At 49.2% G+C, this 19,573-nt stretch overlaps 1 protein-coding gene and 2 pseudogenes across 1 annotated transcript; 1 reads left to right on the top strand and 2 right to left on the bottom strand.

The window, feature by feature from the left end:
• Nucleotides 1-3,739: 3,739 nt before the first annotated feature.
• On the bottom strand, nucleotides 3,740-5,470 carry LOC128113952 (triggering receptor expressed on myeloid cells 3-like; annotated as a pseudogene).
• Nucleotides 5,471-8,297: 2,827 nt separating this feature from the next.
• On the bottom strand, nucleotides 8,298-18,254 carry Trem1 (triggering receptor expressed on myeloid cells 1). Its single transcript, XM_052743992.1, has 3 exons — nucleotides 17,908-18,254; nucleotides 14,033-14,216; nucleotides 8,298-8,771 (listed from the first exon to the last, which is right to left on the bottom strand). The coding sequence occupies exons 1-3, from the start codon at nucleotides 18,176-18,178 to the stop codon at nucleotides 8,669-8,671; spliced, it is 558 nt and encodes a 185-aa protein (XP_052599952.1). The 5' UTR covers nucleotides 18,179-18,254; the 3' UTR covers nucleotides 8,298-8,668.
• Nucleotides 14,958-17,505, top strand: LOC128114172 (RNA-binding protein EWS-like; annotated as a pseudogene).
• Nucleotides 18,255-19,573: the final 1,319 nt, after the last annotated feature.

The raw sequence follows: 19,573 nt of genomic DNA, 5'->3' as shown, positions 1-19,573 counted from the left end.
AGAGAGGGAAGGAGGGGAAGGAGGGAGGGAGAAGGGAGGGAGGGAAGGAGGAAGGGAAGGGGAGGGAAGGAAGGGATGGAGAGAAGGAAGAAGGGAAGAAGAAAGAGAGAGGGAAGAAGGAAAGAAGGGAGGAGGGAGAGAGGGAAGGAGGGAGGGAGGAGAGAAGGAAGGAGGAAGGGAAGGGGAGGGAAGGAAGGGATGGAGAGAGGGAAGGAGGGAAAAAGAAAGACTAACTTCCTTGCTCAAACTAAAAACAAAACAAAGAGCTCGCCTGGCTGACTGCACTGCCCTCTCCAGACCACTCCAGTCACCCCTGAAGGTGCCCTCAGAGGAGGTTAGTTCCTGTTTCTCCTGCTGGCCTTCCGGGCAGAGAAAACCCATTCAAAGATGCCATTTCTCAGCCGTCTAAGCTCGGGCTTCTCCCATCCCTGGAGAGAAGGGAAGGTATGTGCTGTCAGTCTTGCTTCCTGCCCCTCCTGCTTTGGATATGATCGTCGTGTTTCAGTGCATCCTGTGTTAAACCCAGCACAGTTCCTGTGCATGATGGGGGATCAGGCATTCTCAATGACTTTTCTTGTAGCTTTTTAATTAAGACTTCAGTAAAAAGGACTAGGTGGAAATGGAGTGATGGATTCAGAGAAAGCAGGTCCAAACTCTCTCCCAGTGCCTGGAGCAGGTAGACTTGGCCCAGTGCAAAGTACAAATGGGACATCAGAGGAACCCAAAACACGGCAGCTATAAAATGCCGTAATGGGAAGCCAGACTGATAGATGTCTACTGGGACCCAAAGAAGGTAAGGGACTTGCCCAAAGGACTTGTCACTGAGTAGGTTTGGGGCAGAAAGCAAAGATCTGGAGTCTTCTGCTGCCCCCTGAAACGGCACTGTGCTCTGCCAAGGGCTGCTGAATTAGCCCTTGCACAGCCTTCAGGAGCGGGTCCCGGTTAATGACCTGAGCTGAGGGCAGAGGAGAGGCTTAACTGCAAAGCTGGGCATCTTTCCAGGTGTCACGTGATTCTCCTATTGCATGGTCAGGAGGTCTTGCCACCATATCACTGTGTGGTCTTTTCACTTTTCTGTGTGTACATTGGCATGAGGGGGCGGAGCAGCCGAGGTCAGCCTCAGTGTTCCTCAAGCCCTCTGCTTCGTTATTTGTCCTGAGACATGTTCTCACTAAGTAGCCCAGGCTGGCCTGGAACTTGCTGTAGAGATGGGCTGCCCTCAAACAAGAAATGTGCCTCCCTCTACCTCTCCAGTAGAGGTGACACTGAAGCCACCACCACCACACTCAGCCTCTGCCTTGATATTTTCTTTGTTTGGGGGTTTTTGATAGTCTGACTTTTTACCCCCCTTTTGAGACAAAGTCTTTCTTTGGGTCTGGGGACTCACTAATTAGGCTAGGCTGCTTAGCCAGAGAGCCTGAGGGACCCCCGTCTCTTCTCCCAGCACTGGGGCCTCAAGCAAGCCCACCATGCCCAGTTTTCTGCAGAGGTGCTGGGATCAAACTCAGGTCCTCATATTTGCCTGGCAAGTACTTTACAGACTTCGTTATCTCCCCAGCCCAGAGGTGAGTTTTGTTTGTTTGTTTGTTTTTCCTTCGGGGCCATGAATTGAATTGAGGACCCCACACATTCTAGGCAAATGCTCTAACACTGAGCAACGTTATAGCCCACAACTCTACCTGCAAATCCTGTACAATTCAATCCAAGCCTGGGCCTGTGCTCGTAAGATGGTCACGTGTTCAGGTAAACCAAAGAGCCAGACCCTGTGATGCCTACCTCCTGTGCTCACAGCTCCAACATGGTGGGGGGTTCATTGAGGACGGCGAAGCCAAGACATCAGGCTACCTCCCCATGTGGGTATCCAGGCTTTTAAACAGAGGAAGAGGGGCCAGCAGTGACCTTGCCAGTAAGGAACAGCTGAAGGGTGTTGAACTGTCACTCTGCTCTTCAGTGTCTGTTCCTTCTCTGCTCCTCTTTAAGACTCCCTCAGAAAGGCTGGAGAGATGCTCAGCATTAGTAGCGTTGGCTGCTCTTGCAGAGGACCAACATGGCAGCCCACAACTATCTTACACCAGTTCTGGGGCATCTGGTGCCCTCTTGTGGCCCCTGGGGCACTGCATGCACCTGATACATGGACATACATGCAGACAAAACACTCATACACATGCATGCATGCATACATACATATATATACATACATTTTAAAAATTTAAATGAACTGGCCACTTCTTGTAGCCAGGTGAGGTTTTCAGGGGCAAGACTAGATTACATTCAATTGAGTTGTTGGCCAATTGGACCCCATGGAAATCTCCAAACAACCCAGGCTGTTGCTAAGACAAAAGGTTACTCTCCTCAAACTGACATTGGGGCCCTATTGCCAAGGACAACACCCACATAACTCACTGAACATGAGAAGTCGAGCTGGTGCCCGCATGGAGCCCTCACCCCTACATTCTAGTCTCTTTGGTGCAGGAAGGTACTCTACAGGCTTCTGAAAGATTAATATGGACACTAAAGCAGCCACAAAACCCCCACCTACAATCTATCCTGCCTGCAAAATATGCTAGGACAACGATGTGCCAGAACTTGTGGAAGTAGCCACCCAATGTCTGATTTGACCTAAGGCCCACTCCACAAAAAGGAACTCATACCTGATACTGCTTGGGTAACCAAGAACCAGAGACTAGATAGCCCAGAGACATAGGTGAAACCAAACAGTACCAATCTCAAAAAAAACATCAATAAAATGACTCCTCATCACATTCCGCTCTACTCACAGGTCAGTGCCTTATCCAGTCATCATCAGAGAGGGTTCCGCGGGCAGCAGATGGGAGCAGATGCAGAGACCCACAGCCAGACATTATGGAGAGAGAGAAAGCCTAAATTGGAGGTCTCATCAAATCCCTCCTCTCTGAGCTCAGGGAATCCTAAGGAAGAGGGGGCTGAAAGATTGTAAGAGCCAGGGGGATGGAGGACACCAGGAGAACAAGACCCTCTGAATCAGCTAAGCTAAGCACATCTGAGCTCACGGGGACTGGAGCAGCAAGCACAGGGCCTACATGGGTCTGCACCAGGTCTTCTGTGTGTATGTTTTTACCTTAGTATTTCTGTGGGGCTCTGACTGTGAGAACGAGTGGGCCTCTGACTCTCGTGCCTGCTCCTGGGGCTCTTCCTCCTGATGGGCTGCCGTGTCCAACTTCAATATGATTGTTTTGTTTCATCCTATTAAATCTTATTTTGTCATATAAACAAATAAGTTATAAATAAAAAGGCTTTACAAGAAAAGGAAATAAAATAATAACCTATTTGGCTAATAAAAAAATGAAAAGCCTGAGAACAGGTAGCATCGTATTGGCCAAGCTAAGCCATTTCATGGTTCCACTGGGACATTTGAGAGGAGTGGGCCTGTGGGGTCCTAGCAGCTCGCTGATCTGCACAGTAAGTGACAACCTCCCGAACCCTCCCTGGCACAGAGAGGCAGTGGGACAGGTAATCACCTACGGGCTTGGCTCCTGGCAGGTGGCCATGCCTTGGAAGTAGAGAGCTTTTGAATTCACCACATCCAACTCCTTGTCTTACAGCCATGAAAACTAAGGTGTGGAGAAGAGCTGTGACTTTCCCAAGGTCACAGTAAGAGAGGGAAAGATCTAGAAATTTCCCCATTACTCTGAGCTGCCTCCTGAAAGTGGCTCCTCCTGGCAGATGGGTAGGAGGACGGCCTGACAGGGTCTCCTGCAGCTCACCTTGGCTGAATCCGATGACACAGGACAGCAGCATTGTCAGGAGAGAGGTAGACCACACACTGGTACAGCCCCACCATCCTGCCTCTGCAGCCCAGTCACCGTGACTTTGACAACAGCTTCGGTGGGATCATCCCCCAGCAAGTACCTTCTAGCCTGAACCAAACTAGGTCTCCATTTCTGGTGTTTGTGAGCACTTGGGTCCCTGGAGAAGCCAGGCTTCTGAGCCACTGCCAGGCATTCAGGCAGAATGGGTACAGCATGATGTTGTAAGGACAGGTCATGGGCAAGTTCTTGCCTTCCAGAAGGCACATCTGTTCCTCCTCACCTCCAGCCTGGACCCCTGGGACAGGAGATACGTGCTTCATGGGGCCACCTTGCCTCTCCCATCAACCAGAGGCAGCACATTAGAAGCACCAACAAGCATGGAAGGGGAATTTGGGAGTGCTGTGACTATTTCGGTACCGTTGATTACTTGGTGTGTCTATGTCAGAAATGCAGATTCACATATGGGACAAACAAGTCCAAAAATCCCTAACGTTGACTGATTGTAGGTGGTGTGTTTGCAGGAAATATTTTGTCTGCATTTTGTAGAGTGGAAAAATTTCATGATGAAAAATTACAAAATATCTTTACCAGTATTGCACCACCATTTCTATTTCTAGAAATGTGTGTACATGTGCAGGCAGCCATCCACCTGTCTGTCTTCCTGCCTTCCTGCCTTTCTTTTTTCTGTCTTTCTCTCTCTCTCTGTCTCTCTCTTTCTTTGTCTCTGTCTCCCTTCCTTCCTTCCTTTCTTTTCAAGGTCTCACTTCACAACTCAGGCTGAACTCAACACACAGCCTAGACTGCTTCAGACTCCCACAACCCTCCCAGCTCAGCCTCCTGACTGCTGGCATTCCAGGTATACACCGCCATACCCAGCTCTCTGTTGTTTTCTGTCCTCTCTGTGGTGGTCCAGCCATGTTTGTTGCTGCCTGGCACATGGCCCTTTCTGTCCATTCCTGGTGTCCTCAGGTAGAACCTCCCTTCACCCTCTGTCCATCTGTCCAGAGGAGCATCCACCTGAACACAGCCAACTGCACTCAACTTGCCCCTTCTCGGCTTTCATGCCACGGTCATCCGTCCACACCCACGGTCGTCCACACCCACGGTCGTCCACACCCACGGTCGTCCACACCCACGGTCGTCCACGCCAGGTTATACTTTTATCACCATCGTCCCCTGTAACTTTTGTTAAGTAGTTATTATGTGTGAAATACTGAGCCATGAGCTTTCCACCAACCTGCTAATGAACTCTTAAGATAACTTTATTAGATGCATGCCATTTATGCCGCCCTGTGGATGACTGTAAAGTCGATTTGCTTCCTAGGTTTATGTCTGGGTGGGTATCAGCACAGCTCAGGGTTACATTACTTTCTCAACTTCAATATGGCCTAGAAGAACCTCTAGCTTGTTGTATGGCCTGTTCCCCATTGGGTCAGGGTGGATCATGATGGTCTAGCTCCATTCCTTCCTCGGCACTCGCCCATCTCTAACGCATCCCCTTGTCTCCTCCCAGTCATTCTTCCACCTTGAGAAAAGCAAGTGAACTTCTTTCAGCAGCTGCCTCCCCTCAGCGGGCTCCGTTCATCTTGTTGGCACCCTCTCCTCTACCTTCTTCTCCTCTCTCTCCTTCCCCTCTAGATGCAGAACAACAACAGCCCCAACCACAGCAGCCGTGGTGACATCCCCAGGTCCCTGTCTCCTCCATCTGAGGCTCCTTCCTGGGTGTGCTGTCTGCCAGTGGCCAGAGGCAAGTGGCCGAACCTCTTACAGTTGCTGGAGCATGCTGCCCCACGTAGATGTTGACTGACTTCTGTCCCCAGAGCTCCCACTGTTTTGTCCCATTGAGAAACTCTGAGGGAAGGTGAAGAAAGGAGCGTCCCCTGTCCCTGTGGCAGCCTCCTTCCTGCTCTGCTGTCACGGTCTGTTGGGAAACACTGCCATTCTCTACCACACCTGAGGTCTCCACACTGCTCCACTCACTGCCTCTGGGCACCAAGACACTGTCACATCCACGGACCCCTCACAGCGTTCTCCCCAAGCCAGTCCAGATTTGCCACCTTCCAAGGCCAGGGAACAATCTGATGCCATTATTCAGACACCATTCACCTTGTTTTTCCGAGACAGAATCTCTCACTGAGTAGGCTTGGCTGCCTGTCTCTGTTCCCCCAGGGCTGGATTATGTGTGTACACCACCACATCCGGTGTTTTGTATGTGGCTTCTAGGAATCAAAATCAGGTCCCTGTGGCAAGCACTTTACCAACTGAGGTGTCTCCTCAGCCCTTGACTCCTCATCAGCTCATCTCTAATCTTCTTCTACCCATAGTTCTCAGTATGGCCATACGGCTGAATTACTCGGGAAGCCGGGCATACATAGTCACATCTGGGTTCTACCCTCAGAGGCTGTGAGTCCACAGGCCAAGGACTCTGCATTTTAACAAGCAGTCTATGTGATTCTGGCCCAAGATTCCAACTTAGACCAGCTACCTCAGGACACGGACACTTGGGGCCATGAGGCCATGAGTACAGTCACGGGTTCTGAACTCTTCCTTGTTTTTATTGTTCTCTTTGAGACACAGTTTCATTATGGAGTCCAGCCTGTCTTCGAATGCTCGGCCCTCTTTCTTCACCCTCCCAACTGCTGGGATTATAGATGGGCATTCACTCTGATGCTGTAAGAAGACACCCTGAGGGGAAAAAATCAGCTGACAGGGAAAGGGTTGACTTGGTTTACAATTCCAGGCCACAGTCCATCATTGCAGGGGAGTCAAGGCAGGAACTCAAAGCAGCTAGTCACATCACATCCCGAGTCCAGAGCAGAGAGAGGATAAACAACTGGATTCTCATGGTCTGCCTGCTCCTGACCAGCTTGTTTCCTTATTCTGATACAATGCAGGACGCGTCTATGAAGTCTAGGAAATTGTACTAACCATATATAGGGTGAACACTCCCACCTCAATTAACCATCATCAAAACAATGTGGCACAGACATGCCCGTGGGGGACAATTCCCCAAACGAGACTCTTCACAAGTAACTAACTTCTAGGCTACGGCAAGTTGACAGCCTAAGAATTATGACAGACGTCACATAACTTCTGAGAGAGAGAGAGAGAGAGAGAGAGAGAGAGAGAGAGAGAGAGAGAGAGAGAGAGAGAGAGAGAAGAGCTTTGCTCCCTGGTTCTTGGGTTTTTGTTTTATTGTTTGTTTTGAGATACAATCTCTCACTGACCGAGAGAGGGTCTCTAGCTCATTTGTAAGCTGCAGAGAATTGCCTATCTCTGCTTCCCCAGGGCTGAGATTATAAGTATGGCCCAACCTAACCAGCTAGTCCACATGGTTTCTCTGGATAGCACTCAGGTCCTCAAGCCTCCATGGCAAGCACTACACCAACTGGGCCTTGACTGGACCATGGCCTCCTGCTTGGTTCTTTAGGTAGAAAACAAACACACTGAGAAGATTAGCTTCTGGATCAATCCTCCAGAGACTCATGCCAGAGCACCAAGATAAAGTGAGTTCCACTGAGGCCTCTCCCAACAGAAGAGACTGTGGGGTTGGAAGTACCCTGTGCCTCATCAATGCCGCCCCAGGGCAGGATTATACAGAGAGCCCTGTTCACAGGAAACATCCTTCTGTCAGGGAAGCATGCCTTAAGACTGGGGATCTCTTCAGGGGAGTAGGGGAAAGTCTCCCTGCCAACAATACGCTTTCCTGACCTAAGATGTGTGGAATAGCCACTTCTCAGCCTTCTGCCTGAGATCAAGTGAGCTGGATGCTATGTGGTGAGACGTGTTTGCTCTTGGGAACCTTAGGATGAAGTTGGCCCTCGCCATTGCTGATGTGGAATGAGCTAATGTACCATCCTTTCCTCGTCTTCAGGGTCCCTTTGTCTTTAGAGCCCAAAGAAATGGAAAACAAGAAAATGCCTGTGTGTCTCAGAAACAGCATTGGGGACACAGGGCACCTGGGAGGAGCCCAAGAGGTGGAAGAAGGTGAGGGGGAGGTAGAGGCACACTGGGGACAGCCTCCCCAGTCTGAGATGGGCTCCTCCCCCACCCCCAACCCCTCAGTCCAGGAAGAGGCCATTCAGCTGGCAGCAGAGCCCTGCTCTCCATCTCTCAGCCTTTGGAGCCTTTCAGCAAAGGAACTCTCTAGACTTCATTCCTGCCAGGAGGTGAGGGCCCACTGCTCCTGCAGCCTCACGCTGGTCACACACACCTTGGCCTTCATGGGTTGCACTGAGGAGTCAATGATAAATGCACACAGCATGTTGATGCATGGTACTGGTCCAATCCTACAGATGCCATCTCCTCCTCCAAGAGTTTCCCAGACAACAGCATCTAGCTGAACTTGATTTCTCTCTTCCAGCTGCATAATTCTCAAGGTGGGATCTTGTCTTCTTGGTCTATGGTCGGGAGTGTTCAGAGGACCACAGATGAAGACAAATCTGAGTGCCTGATTCCCAGAGAGGAAGGCCCCAGAGGCTGGGAGAGCAGGCTCTTCATCAGCAAGGGCCCTGCCCAGGCGGCTGGAGATGCACCAACCAAGGGAAGGACACGGGGCAGGAATAGCAGAGGTGACCCCAAACCTCACACCTCCCATGAAGGTGACAGGGAGAAGCACTGGGCTCTGGCTTTATTTCAGGCGGAATGGCCAGAGGGTGCCGGGCACTGTTTCCCCTCTTCTGAGGGTGCAGAGCACATACCCAAGATGATGGAGGGAATGAGGAGGGTGGGTACGGCCAGCAGGGGACATCCTGAGCCTTAGATGTCACCCATGATTACAGGCTCAATTCATGTCACAGTCCCTCCTTAGCCCCCAGCTCGTCCTGTGAGACAGACATGGCTGAAAGTCAGAGGTCACTGTCGTGTGGTTTCATGGTCTGTCACCCAAATGACCTCTGTGTGACAGCAAACAAGACAGTGAAGACCAGGGTCTTAATGAAGAGTCCACAGACCACGGGAACAACGATGCTGGATATGGAGACCCTGCGGAGAGAGGAGATGGAGGGTTGATTCAATGACCGCCCACACTGCAGAGTCTGGGAAATTCTTCCCATCCAATCTTCTCTACTCAGGTCCTCCCTGCAGCTTTCCCACAGCCTTTGGCCCTGTGCAGTTTAGATGATCACTTCCTAAAATAAGCAGTCAGAAATGCATTTGGCAGAGAGTCTAGAGTTCAGTCCAGGAGATGCATAAAGGAGGAAGTGTTAACCCAGGCATCTTGGTCTCCTCTGTGGAATGGAGTGAGGCCCATATCTAGGGAATCTGATCCCCACTGTCAGCATTCTGACCTGCTTCTGGGGACAGTTGCCATACCTTTAACCCCATTTTCCCTCTTCAGAAACCAAGAAGAATCCAACCTTACTGAAAACTCCACTGCAGATAGCAAAATGATTCTCCAAGTTCCAAGTAGACAGCAATAGACAGAAAAGAGACCCACACAGGAGAGGGAGAGGGAGAGAGAGGGAGGGAGGGAGGGAGGGAGGGAGAGAGAGAGAGAGAGAGAGAGAGAGAGAGAGAGAGAGAGAGAGAGAGAGGACACTGGGCAGATGGGGAAGGGGGTGAGGACACGGTGCTCTACATGATAGGACACAGGGACCAAAGGACTGGGTGACAAGGAATCACACAGAGGCCACACAGAGTATTAATGACATGTAAGTGTGGGGTCTCTGCAAATGCCACGGCCATCAGTTTGCATGAGGCAAGAAGGACATTTGGTTCAACAAAACTCAGTAGATGGTATTGGTTCAAACTTGCAACGTTTGACTCAGGGAGTTTATTTTAGGCATGTTTAAGCACAACTTAGGGGGAAGTTCCCTGATTATTATTAACTCACTCCTGTATGTACAACACAGCTTAAATAATGTGATAGCATTGCAACTCTTTTCAAAGTACAAATGACCTCTTCCATAAAGATGGGTTCTAGTGGCTGAGAAACAATGCTTGAGATAGGGGTCTAGGAGGAAGAGTCTGGGGGTAAACATTAGAGTCCAGGGCAGTCAGGTGTGGCCTGCCCTACAGATGCACAGGGGTCACCAGGTTATTAACTACATCCATTACCAGGCTTCTGGGCATCAAACAGGTTCTGCATCTCTTTCTTTGAAGAGACAACCTTGCATGTTTAACAATTCTGGTTTCCTAGTGCTTATATGTGAACATAAGGCCCACAGGCCTTTTATATATAAGAACTTAATGGCCCCCAAAGCCAGACATCCTGGGTCATGGCCATAATCCCAGCATTAGGTAGGCTAAGGCAGGCAGATCACATGCAGCCAGCATGGGCCACAGAATGAGAACTTGTCTAAATGTAAATAGAATACAATGGCTTGGTCAATGACCTACTTAGTAAAGGATGGACCTTACTAAAGCCAGGACGGGTTAGTGAATCACCCCATGGTCCAGTCATACTCCACAGCAGGCCAAAGTACTGTTGGCCTGAGTCCCGACTACAATTTTGCTCCAATCGTGGCTAATGATATGAATATAAATGGGGGCAGGGGTCATGGAAAACCACTAGGAAATAGAATTGAGCGCAATTAAGGAATAAATCAAAACAATAACCTTGAAGGCAGTATGTGTACTCATGCAGATGATGAATGGTGATGGACTGGGCAGCCCGTCCATGTGTGCTGACTCCACCCCAGCCTCCTGTCCTGTCCCTTATGGGCATGGGTGGGGGGAGGGGGAAGGGGGGGACAATATCCCCAAGGCCATGTGGTAAGTTCAGCAGCTGACTGTGCTGAAGAGACAACCAGGACAGGGAGGCCAGCTCCTGTCTCTCACCTTGTGGTTGCCACAGTATCTACCTGGTGTCAGCCTCAGCCCCCAGGGGAGCCGCTGCTAGAAAGGCCCTGCTTCTGGCCTCTGCCAGCGCCATTGCTTCCCAGGTCCAACCTGCCAATGTTCAACCTTGGAAGCCGAGCTGTTTTCATGCACTGGGCTCCAGGGCACATCCCCTTACAGCAGCTCTTCCCTTGTCTCTTCGCTGGGCTCTGCACAGACTGCGGAGCCCCTGAGGTGGTTCGAACCCATGTCCCCATGCATTGCTTAGGGCTTCCCTTACCCGATGACTGGATACGGAGTACACGTACTCCAAGCCTTCTGCCCCTGACAGAAGCAATTTCAGCTGTTAGCCAGACTGTCTTGCAGGACCCGGTGGATGCCACACCTGGGAGACTGGCCTTGTTTGTGACCCCTTATTGACTTCCCTTCCCGGTCTCACTTCCCTGACCGCTCTGCCAAGGGTTACTTCCTAAAACATTTTCACAAGGTTTCCTTTCTCATGACCTGCCTCTGAGGAAGTAAGCTTGCCACAGGAAGATGGCTCCCCTGCCGTGTCTGTCCACCAACAGGGCAGAGTCTCCGCTCTTCCGTCACCTGGGCAAACAACGCATTGAACTCAAACATTTTTCTTTCCGACAGCTGGGATGGCTGATGCTATGCTGCCTGGACTCTGACCAACAAAATAATCACAAATATCATAAAATAATAATAATGATGGATAATCCCATGCTACAGTCACATAGTATAAAGTTAGCAAGTGAAAAGGGGTTCAGCAGACATCACAATGTGAGTCACAACGTACCTCCTGTGCCCTGGAAAATAAAGACAACAGAGAAAAACTGACTTCTGGAAAGATGGCTCAGTGATTCAGAGCATATACTGTTCTTCCCAGGACCCACACTGGCAGCTCACAACTTCCTGTAACTGTAGCTCAGAGGAATCCAACACTTCTTCCAGCCTATGCCAGCACCTGAACTCACTTGTGCAAATCACACATGCACACATATGTGCACACACGCACATGCACACACACATAATTAAAAATAAACATTTTATAAAAGAAAGAAGGATGAATGCTGACTCTCTCTAGATTGCAAATTTTGATTACCCCATGAAGGGCTGAATGAGCAGCTACTCCATGGCAGGCCTTTGAATGGTACCAGTGAACAGAGAGAGGAAAGAACTGTGTCTGCCTCCAAACCTGGAACAAGAGTCCACACTCACAGAGCAATGAATGTCATGACCACTCCACATCTATTTTACTAGGAATATTTTTTTCTCAGTGCTGAGGATGGAACCAGAACCTTGTGTGCCCAGAGCCCATGCTCTGAGCCATTTGCTGGGGCCTAGAAGGAATGTTTTCAAATACTAAGCCCATGCTGGCCAGGCTGCCGTAACATCGCCTCATTTCTGCATTGCAGAGCATCCGCAAAATTTTTATTTTGAGATTTTATTTGTGTATATAAGTGTTTGCCTGAATGTATGTTTGTGTACCATGTAGGTACAGTGCCTACCTGTGGAGACCAGAAGAGAGTGTCAGATCCCCTGGGACTGGAAATACAGACCATGTGGGTGCTGGGAATGGAACCCAGGTTCTCTGGAAGAGCAGTCAGTGCTCTTAACCACTGAGCCATCCCTCCAGTCCCAACAATTCTGATATTTAGAAGACATTTTGTATATGTGGTAGTATGCAGAGTGAAGAAATGCTCAAATTCTCTCATGGAAATTTTTGGGGGATAAAAGATTTTAAAAATCATCTGCATGGTGTTGGCTCATAATCCCAGATTTGGGAGGCAGAGGCAGGTGGATCTCTATGAGTTTGAAGCCAGCCTGGTCTACAGAGTGAGATCCAGGACAGCCAGGGCTACACAGAGAAAACCTGTGTCAAAAAACAAACAAAACAATATTTTAAAAAGACAATGGTATCAACAGCTAAGAATAGGTAAGTGATTGTGAGCTTTATGGCTTTCCTGATGATAGAAAAGTATGCATGTGTTGAAATTATAACTCAATATAGTAATGTTGGAGGATTTTTTTTTGAGATATAGTCTCTGTATGTAGCTCTGGCTGTCCTGGAGCTCACTATATAGACCTGTGCACTACCACACCTGGCTGAAAGATAATCTTAGCAGGGAAAATTATTTTATGTATATAATTAGAACCGGTGCCATTCTGAAGTATATATGAATAAAAACTCCATGTGACTGTGGGCAGGGACATATTAGACTCCATGTGACTGTGGGCAGGGACATATTAGACTCCACGAGACTGTAGGCAGGGACATATTGGACTGGGGGAATAAGATTTTTTTTTACTGTTGATTCGACATTTAAATAAACATCAGCATTCAACAGTAACTGTAAGGAGGGGCATGCAAAGGTGGTGGCTGCTGCAGTTTGGATCTGAGTTGGTGACAAGGATGACCAATTAGAAGGTAGTGGAGAGTTGAAAAGGCTGGGGTTGTTTGGAGGCTTTAGTCCACTGGGCATCCATTAACCCAGCCATCCTCCAGCTGGCATCCGTCCATCTATTCATCCATGCACACGAAGGTTTACTCAGGCATGCATCCATTCACTCACCCACTCATATCCACCATGTATCCATCCCAAAGAAAGGATGAAATCGAAGCCCGCTCCCCTTCCTCTTCATTTTCCTCACTGTCATGACCATGGAGGGAAAGGCTTCTTCATATGCTGCCACCATGATCTACTGCTTCACCATAGGTCCAAAAGCCATGTCCTGAAACCTCTAGAACTTGGAGCCAAAATAAACCCATCCCCTTGTGAGCCTCTTGTCTCAGGCACTTGTTACAATGGTGCAGAGGAGGTGAACGTGAGCCTGGGTTAGAAATCTCCCGAAAAATCTGATTTAAAACGTCGAGACGGAGGGCTGGGGCTAGTTTGATGCCTAGCACCGCACAAAGGGAAATGCTGGGTCTGTCACCGTCTCCACCAAGTGCCATTCCATCAGTCTGTAGCAGAGTACTCACACCAATAGTAAATCAAACAAGACGTGTGAGTCAGTCAAACAGAACTAAAGAGCAATACTAGAGAGAGTCACAGACCTGGGGAGGTGGGAGACAGCGACCTCTGGTCTTCTTGAATCCCAACAGTAACCCTGGGAGCTAAAGCCACAGGGGTCACTGGCTCATCCAATCTTACATAACAGCTAGTCTATCGGACATGGGACTCCATCTGCTTCTGGGTTGGCAGGACTAACGGCATTCATCAAAAAAGCCATTTCTCTCCTCTTACTGCTCTGATGTGCAAGGAGACACAGAAAGTGAGCTGGGAAGGATGGGAGCCTCCTCCTCAGTCAGTTTCCACCTCCTCCCTCCTTGGGAACTTCCCCACAGATTGAGGTGACTGGAGTCTGCTCCAGCCTGCCCCATCCTCACCCTACATCCTCTCAGCACATGGACTAGGAAATAAAGGCTGTCCAAACCAGGAGCCCAGAAGACATACCTGGTAACAGTTGTCACATCTGGGAAGGTGACTCCAGGGTCAGGAGAAGAGACACCAGCTGTGGACTTGGGGAAGGGTTGGGTCACAGTCCTGTCTCTCGGCAGGTGTTTTGTGGTAATAAGGATGGGAGCTTTAGTTGGACTTGTAGTAGGAGCGATGCTTAGGGTGGGCAGACCTGAAGAATCTGCAAAATACACAAGCGTTAGATAAATGAATGAATGGACATAGAATGGACAGGTGCATGGATGGAGGGATAGATGGATGGATGGATGGATGGATGGATGGATGGATGGATGGATGAGTAGTTAAAGAGAAATGGAGCTGAGGAGAATGAACATGGCCATTCAAAAAGCAAGGTTTTCTTTTACTAAAATTGAAAGAAATAGTGTAAAGTCAACCTGAATCAGAGAGAGAAAAAAATGAATGGAAAAAGAAGGGAGGGAGGCTGGAAAGAGGCATGAACAAGACTTCTCAGGTTGTCTGAGTTATGGAAATGTTCTCATCTGCTGTTGTTCACCTCTCTATCTCCCATTCTCCCGCTTACACCGTTCTCTCTGCCTCCATAAGTCACGTCCTCTAAAAGTTGTCTTTACTGGTGTATTACATCTGAGCTTCCTCTTGGACTTGGCATGGACTCCGTAGTTCTAGGAAGGGAGGCCTGTTTCTCTTTTCTCTGCCATCCTTGATCATCCACTATCACTCGCTAGGGATGTAGAGCCCAGCAAGGCACCAGCTCTTCCTCAGTGAGTTCAGAGATTCATAGGAGGGACTTGTAAGTACACTGGTCACCAATGAAGTGAGCCTAGACACTTGTTCCTCCTACGCAAGTGTCACTTCAGGTCTCCTGAGCCAGGGTCTGATTTGAAATAGGGACTTCAGGTGGTTCATGCCCACAGCAAGTCTGAGATACACAGTTTAGAAGGCCATGGCGGCCACCAATGGCATCTTGGGAGGAGGAGAGTAGATTACAAGAGGCTTCCTAAGAAGAGAACATAGCATCCATGGATTACAGAACCTACAGACAAGCTGCAACCCAGCAAGGATACGGTGTTCACAGCCCAGTCGATTCAAGGCCAGGCACACACCACCCAGTTGTATGGGCCACAAGCCTATGGAATCTGTAGACAATCCTAGTGGTATCAGCTCAGGCCCAGGCCTCAGAACACCAGCCCTGTGGGTAGACTGCATATACAGCTTCTCATGGACAGCCTCCAGCTGCCCTCCAGGCATAGAGGTAGCCTGTCCAGGGGTATAACACTGGTGCTTATGATACCACCACTGCCACAGTCACCACTGCTAAACCCACCTACGCAGCTTAGTGGGCATACAGCACTCAGCCTGCTTACCCAGCCCATGGGCAGCAGACAGCAGCCACCATGCCTATCCACAAGAGAGCAAAAAGTCAACTTCCATATAGTACAGGGGGGTAGAACAAGCCCTGCCTAGGATATGGACGGAGTGACTACAGTTATCCCCAGGTACCAGGAGCCAGCCTGTGTCACCACTCACCACACCTCTATCCTGCTCTGCTGGGAGTCAGGCTGGTCCAAGACTTTCTCAGAGGCCTTGATGAAAAGACAAAGGGACATCAGTTCTAAGTCCTTACCCAGGAGCAAACGTGGTAAGGTCTGATCTGAGGCTAGGGCCTGGGCCTCGAAGGAGCTAAGGTTTTGGTTCCTGGGAACTAGACCTTTCCCTACTAGAGAGACTGGAGTTATCAGTCCCATGGCTGCTGAGCACTTGGTCTATTTCACACTTGAGATTTCCCGTGTTCCCTTCATTCAATATTGCTTGATTAGATCCCTGATGACTCGGCCTCATTGTATGATAGCTTTCTGCTGCCTCTGTCCCATTTCCCCTGCGAAGTGCATGTAAGATGCTGAACTGTTTGTGTGTTTGTTTGTTTGTTTCTTTCTTTCTTTCTTTCTTTCCTTCTTGCTTTGAGACAGGATCTCACTATGTAGCTCTGGCTATCCTGGAGCTCACTACATAGACCAGGCTGGCCTTGAACTCACAGAGATCCATCTGCCTCTGTCTCTCACGTGCTGGGATTAAAGGTGTGTGCTACCATGCCCAACCGATGCTTTACTTCTTAATAAATTTGTTTGGCATAAGACACAGCTTGTGCAAGACCTCCTGACCCCAACTTTCCAGTCTTTTTTTTTTTAACTTCTGATGCCCTGGTTCTCCCTCTCGGGTCATCCTCCCACCAGCAATTCATCTTCACAGCTGACTAGTTACGATCTAAGCAGTTCCTCTCAGCAGAATTATGGGCCAGCAGTTATGGAAGGCAGAGTAGTTATGGTCACCAAAGCAGTTATATGTAGCAGTCTCTCTGTTACCCTGCTCAGACTGGCTCCTACAGCCAACTTAACATAACCTATAAAGCAGCATTCTGAGGAGCCCACTCTACACCCTAGAAGTACGAGTATCTATGGGCAGGAGTCCTGAGGATTTCCTGGACCAGGAGAGAGCTGGAGCATGGGTAGCCAGGAAAGAGTGGAGATTTAATCCTGGAGGCATGAGCAGAGGTGGGTAAGAAGGTGAAGAGGATGGAATGGGCATTGGAGAGCTAAGTGGCTTCAATAAGCCTGGTGGACCTGTGGATAAAGGGGCAGACCTTGGTGTGTTACAGGCCTCCCTATAAATCTTGAAGACTTGGCCAACAGTGCAATTTACGTCAAAGGATTAAATGACAGTGTGACTCTGGATCTAGCAGATTTCCTTAAGCATTGTGAGGTTGTTAGAATGAGCAGGAGAACTTGGCAACCCATGATCCTCACCTACCTGGGTAAGGGAACAGGAAAACCTGAAAATGACACCATAGTGTCCTAGCAGGATCTGCCAACTGCCAGGTCACTATGGAGTGACTTGATGGGAGATTTACAAGCAAGCAAACTCAAAGTCTCTCTTGCCTGAAAGAAGCCTCCAATGAACAGCATGTAGATTAGTGTGCCACCCTAAGAGGGCAGAAGGATGCCACCACCAATCCGCAGAGGCCCTGATGACCCAGGAGATCCTGGAGGATCCATAGGTTACGGTCATGGAGGAAACAGGGGAAACTTGCCCCCCAAAAGGGCTCTGAGGTTCCAGGAGATCTCCCTCTGGAGGAGGGGATGTCCAGCACCAAGCTGGAGAACGGCCATGTCCAACCTGAACTGTAGAAACCAGAATTTTGCCTGGAGAACAGAACGTAACCAGAGTGAGCCTGAGCACTTCCTCCCCAACCCTGCCCACCTCCGAATGATGACCGTGGCAGCGACGGCAGTGGCGGCATATAGGGAGGAAGATGTGGTTCTAAACACTCTGGTGGTCTTCGAGGAGCATCCAGAGGATGCTTCAGATGTGCCCATGGCCAGTGCCATGGCCAGTGCCATGGCCAGTACCATGGCCAGTGCCATGGCCAGTGCCATGGCCAGTACCATGGCCAGTACCATGGCCAGTACCGAGGTGATTTGTGTGGAGGAAAATAAAGTGGCACAAAAGGGTTTCCTGGACCTTAAATTTATTGTTTAAGGCAGAAAATGTTCTAAATGTATAGTTCCATATTTATAATGTTGGCCATGACATTGTTCTGAAGAAACATTAAAATGAGCTAAATGGTTAATTAAAAAAGAACAGCTTCCTAAGGACAAGACTTCTAAGTATAGATCTCAGAAATGAAACTAAATCATATCCCAAATCTAGTGCTCATCTTCTCCCAAGGGGAATCCATACACAGGAGTCTCCAATTACTCTTGGACCAAGTGCCTGCCAACAGCCTTGGCAAGGAAATTCTGGCAGGAAGCCAGGCTGCTAGGATCCTGGGTTACTACCCCATCTCTGCCTGACCTACCTCTCTCTAGCCTCTCCCCAGACACTTCCTGGTCACTCACCCTTGGTCACCACCAGGCGGACAGGATGAAAGAGTAGAACAGGTTCCTTAGGAGGGTGGTAAATGACACAGCGATACAATCCAGAGTCTGTCACTCGAAGGTCAGTCATTTGGACATGCAACATGGCCTCAGCAGGGTCGTCTTTCAGTGTATACTTCTCCACGGGGACTTCACTGGGATTTGCAGACGACCCGTCTGTGACCACCAGTGTCAAGGGCTCCTTTCCATCTGGCAGCCTCTGCCAAGCCTTCCGGCTGCTGGCATATTTCATGATGTTGAAGGGGCAGCTCACTGTCAAGGTCTGCCCCTCAAGTAGCTCATACCTTTCTTCGGCTGGATCAACGGCAGCTCGGACTTCTATAAACAGGAAAGGGGAAACAGGCTCTGTAGGGAACGGTCTCCATCAAAGCTCTCCACTGGGAAGGAGTTGTTTGGTGTTTTACTATAAGAACTAATTATATGTGGTCCATGGAAATCAAACTTTGTAAATGATCCTTTTGTGAGTGCATGTTAATGCATGTATGTATGTGTGCATGCCATGGTGCCCAGAGGCCAACCTCAGGTGTCACACATGCCTCAGAATACTGTCCACTTAGTTGTTTCTTTTTTTTCAAGGTCTCTCACTTTTTACACAGAACTAGAATATTCATCTGGGCTGTCTCGTCGTTGAGTGCCAGGGATCTAGCTGGCACTGCCTCCCTAGTGCTGGGATCACTAGTTCAAGTCCCCACATCTGACTGTTTCACATGGCTTCTGGGGATCAAACTCGGGTCCTCATGTGTGTGGCAAGCACTACACCGATTGTATTGTTTATTTCTCTAGCCCTAAGTGATTCTTTAAAAGAGATGAATTGCCTGCCTGGAGACATGAGTGGCCAGGGCATGATGGGACAGGAAGGCTGTAGAAAGGTATCTTCTGGGGTAAAAAGTGGATAGAAAGACATGATCCAAGCACAGGATGATGTCCAGGAAGTTTGAGGGGCTCCATCTAAGTCAGGACAAAGAGATCAGTTCAGAAGACACTAGGAAGCATCAAGAAAAAGAAATAAAAATAAAGCATCATGGGCACGATGGGTAGGCGCTCTGCCTATCTGGCAACACTCTCTCTTTTCTGTGAGTAACAAGCACCTCTCTCCATCCTCTAGGGCTCTGCTGATGGGGTTGCCCTATTCGCAAGGACATACCCATGAGGAGGCTTAACGGTCGAAACAACCCTAAGACCCTGGCCGCACAGACTGGCTTAGGAACCGGCATGAGAGCGTGAACACCATCCTGCGCTTGGATAATGACTTTATATCCACTCAGGTCTGGATAGTATTCTCCAACAAAGGCCTGAACAGAATGCCGGGTCAGTGAGTTAGACTTTCACTTCCCAAAACTACTACTGCTGTTCTTACCACAACTGCCACACACACACACACACACACACACACACACACACACACACACACTCCTATGCACACACCACTACCCATATGAACCACACACATACACACACACACGCAACACACACACACATAACCACCACCCACATGAAACACACACACACACACACACACACACACGAACCATGAACACACCACACACACCCTCACACACATACACACACTTCCATGCACACACCACTACTCATATGAACCACACACATACATACTCAAATGCACCAC

Source organism: Peromyscus californicus, unplaced genomic scaffold, assembly GCF_007827085.1.
Source record: "Peromyscus californicus insignis strain IS unplaced genomic scaffold, ASM782708v3 Scaffold_19__1_contigs__length_69161282, whole genome shotgun sequence".
In the NCBI taxonomy this organism is placed as follows: Eukaryota; Metazoa; Chordata; class Mammalia; order Rodentia; family Cricetidae; genus Peromyscus; species Peromyscus californicus.
Note: the sequence above shows the minus strand (reverse complement) of the source record. Positions and strands in the feature narration are given on the sequence as shown.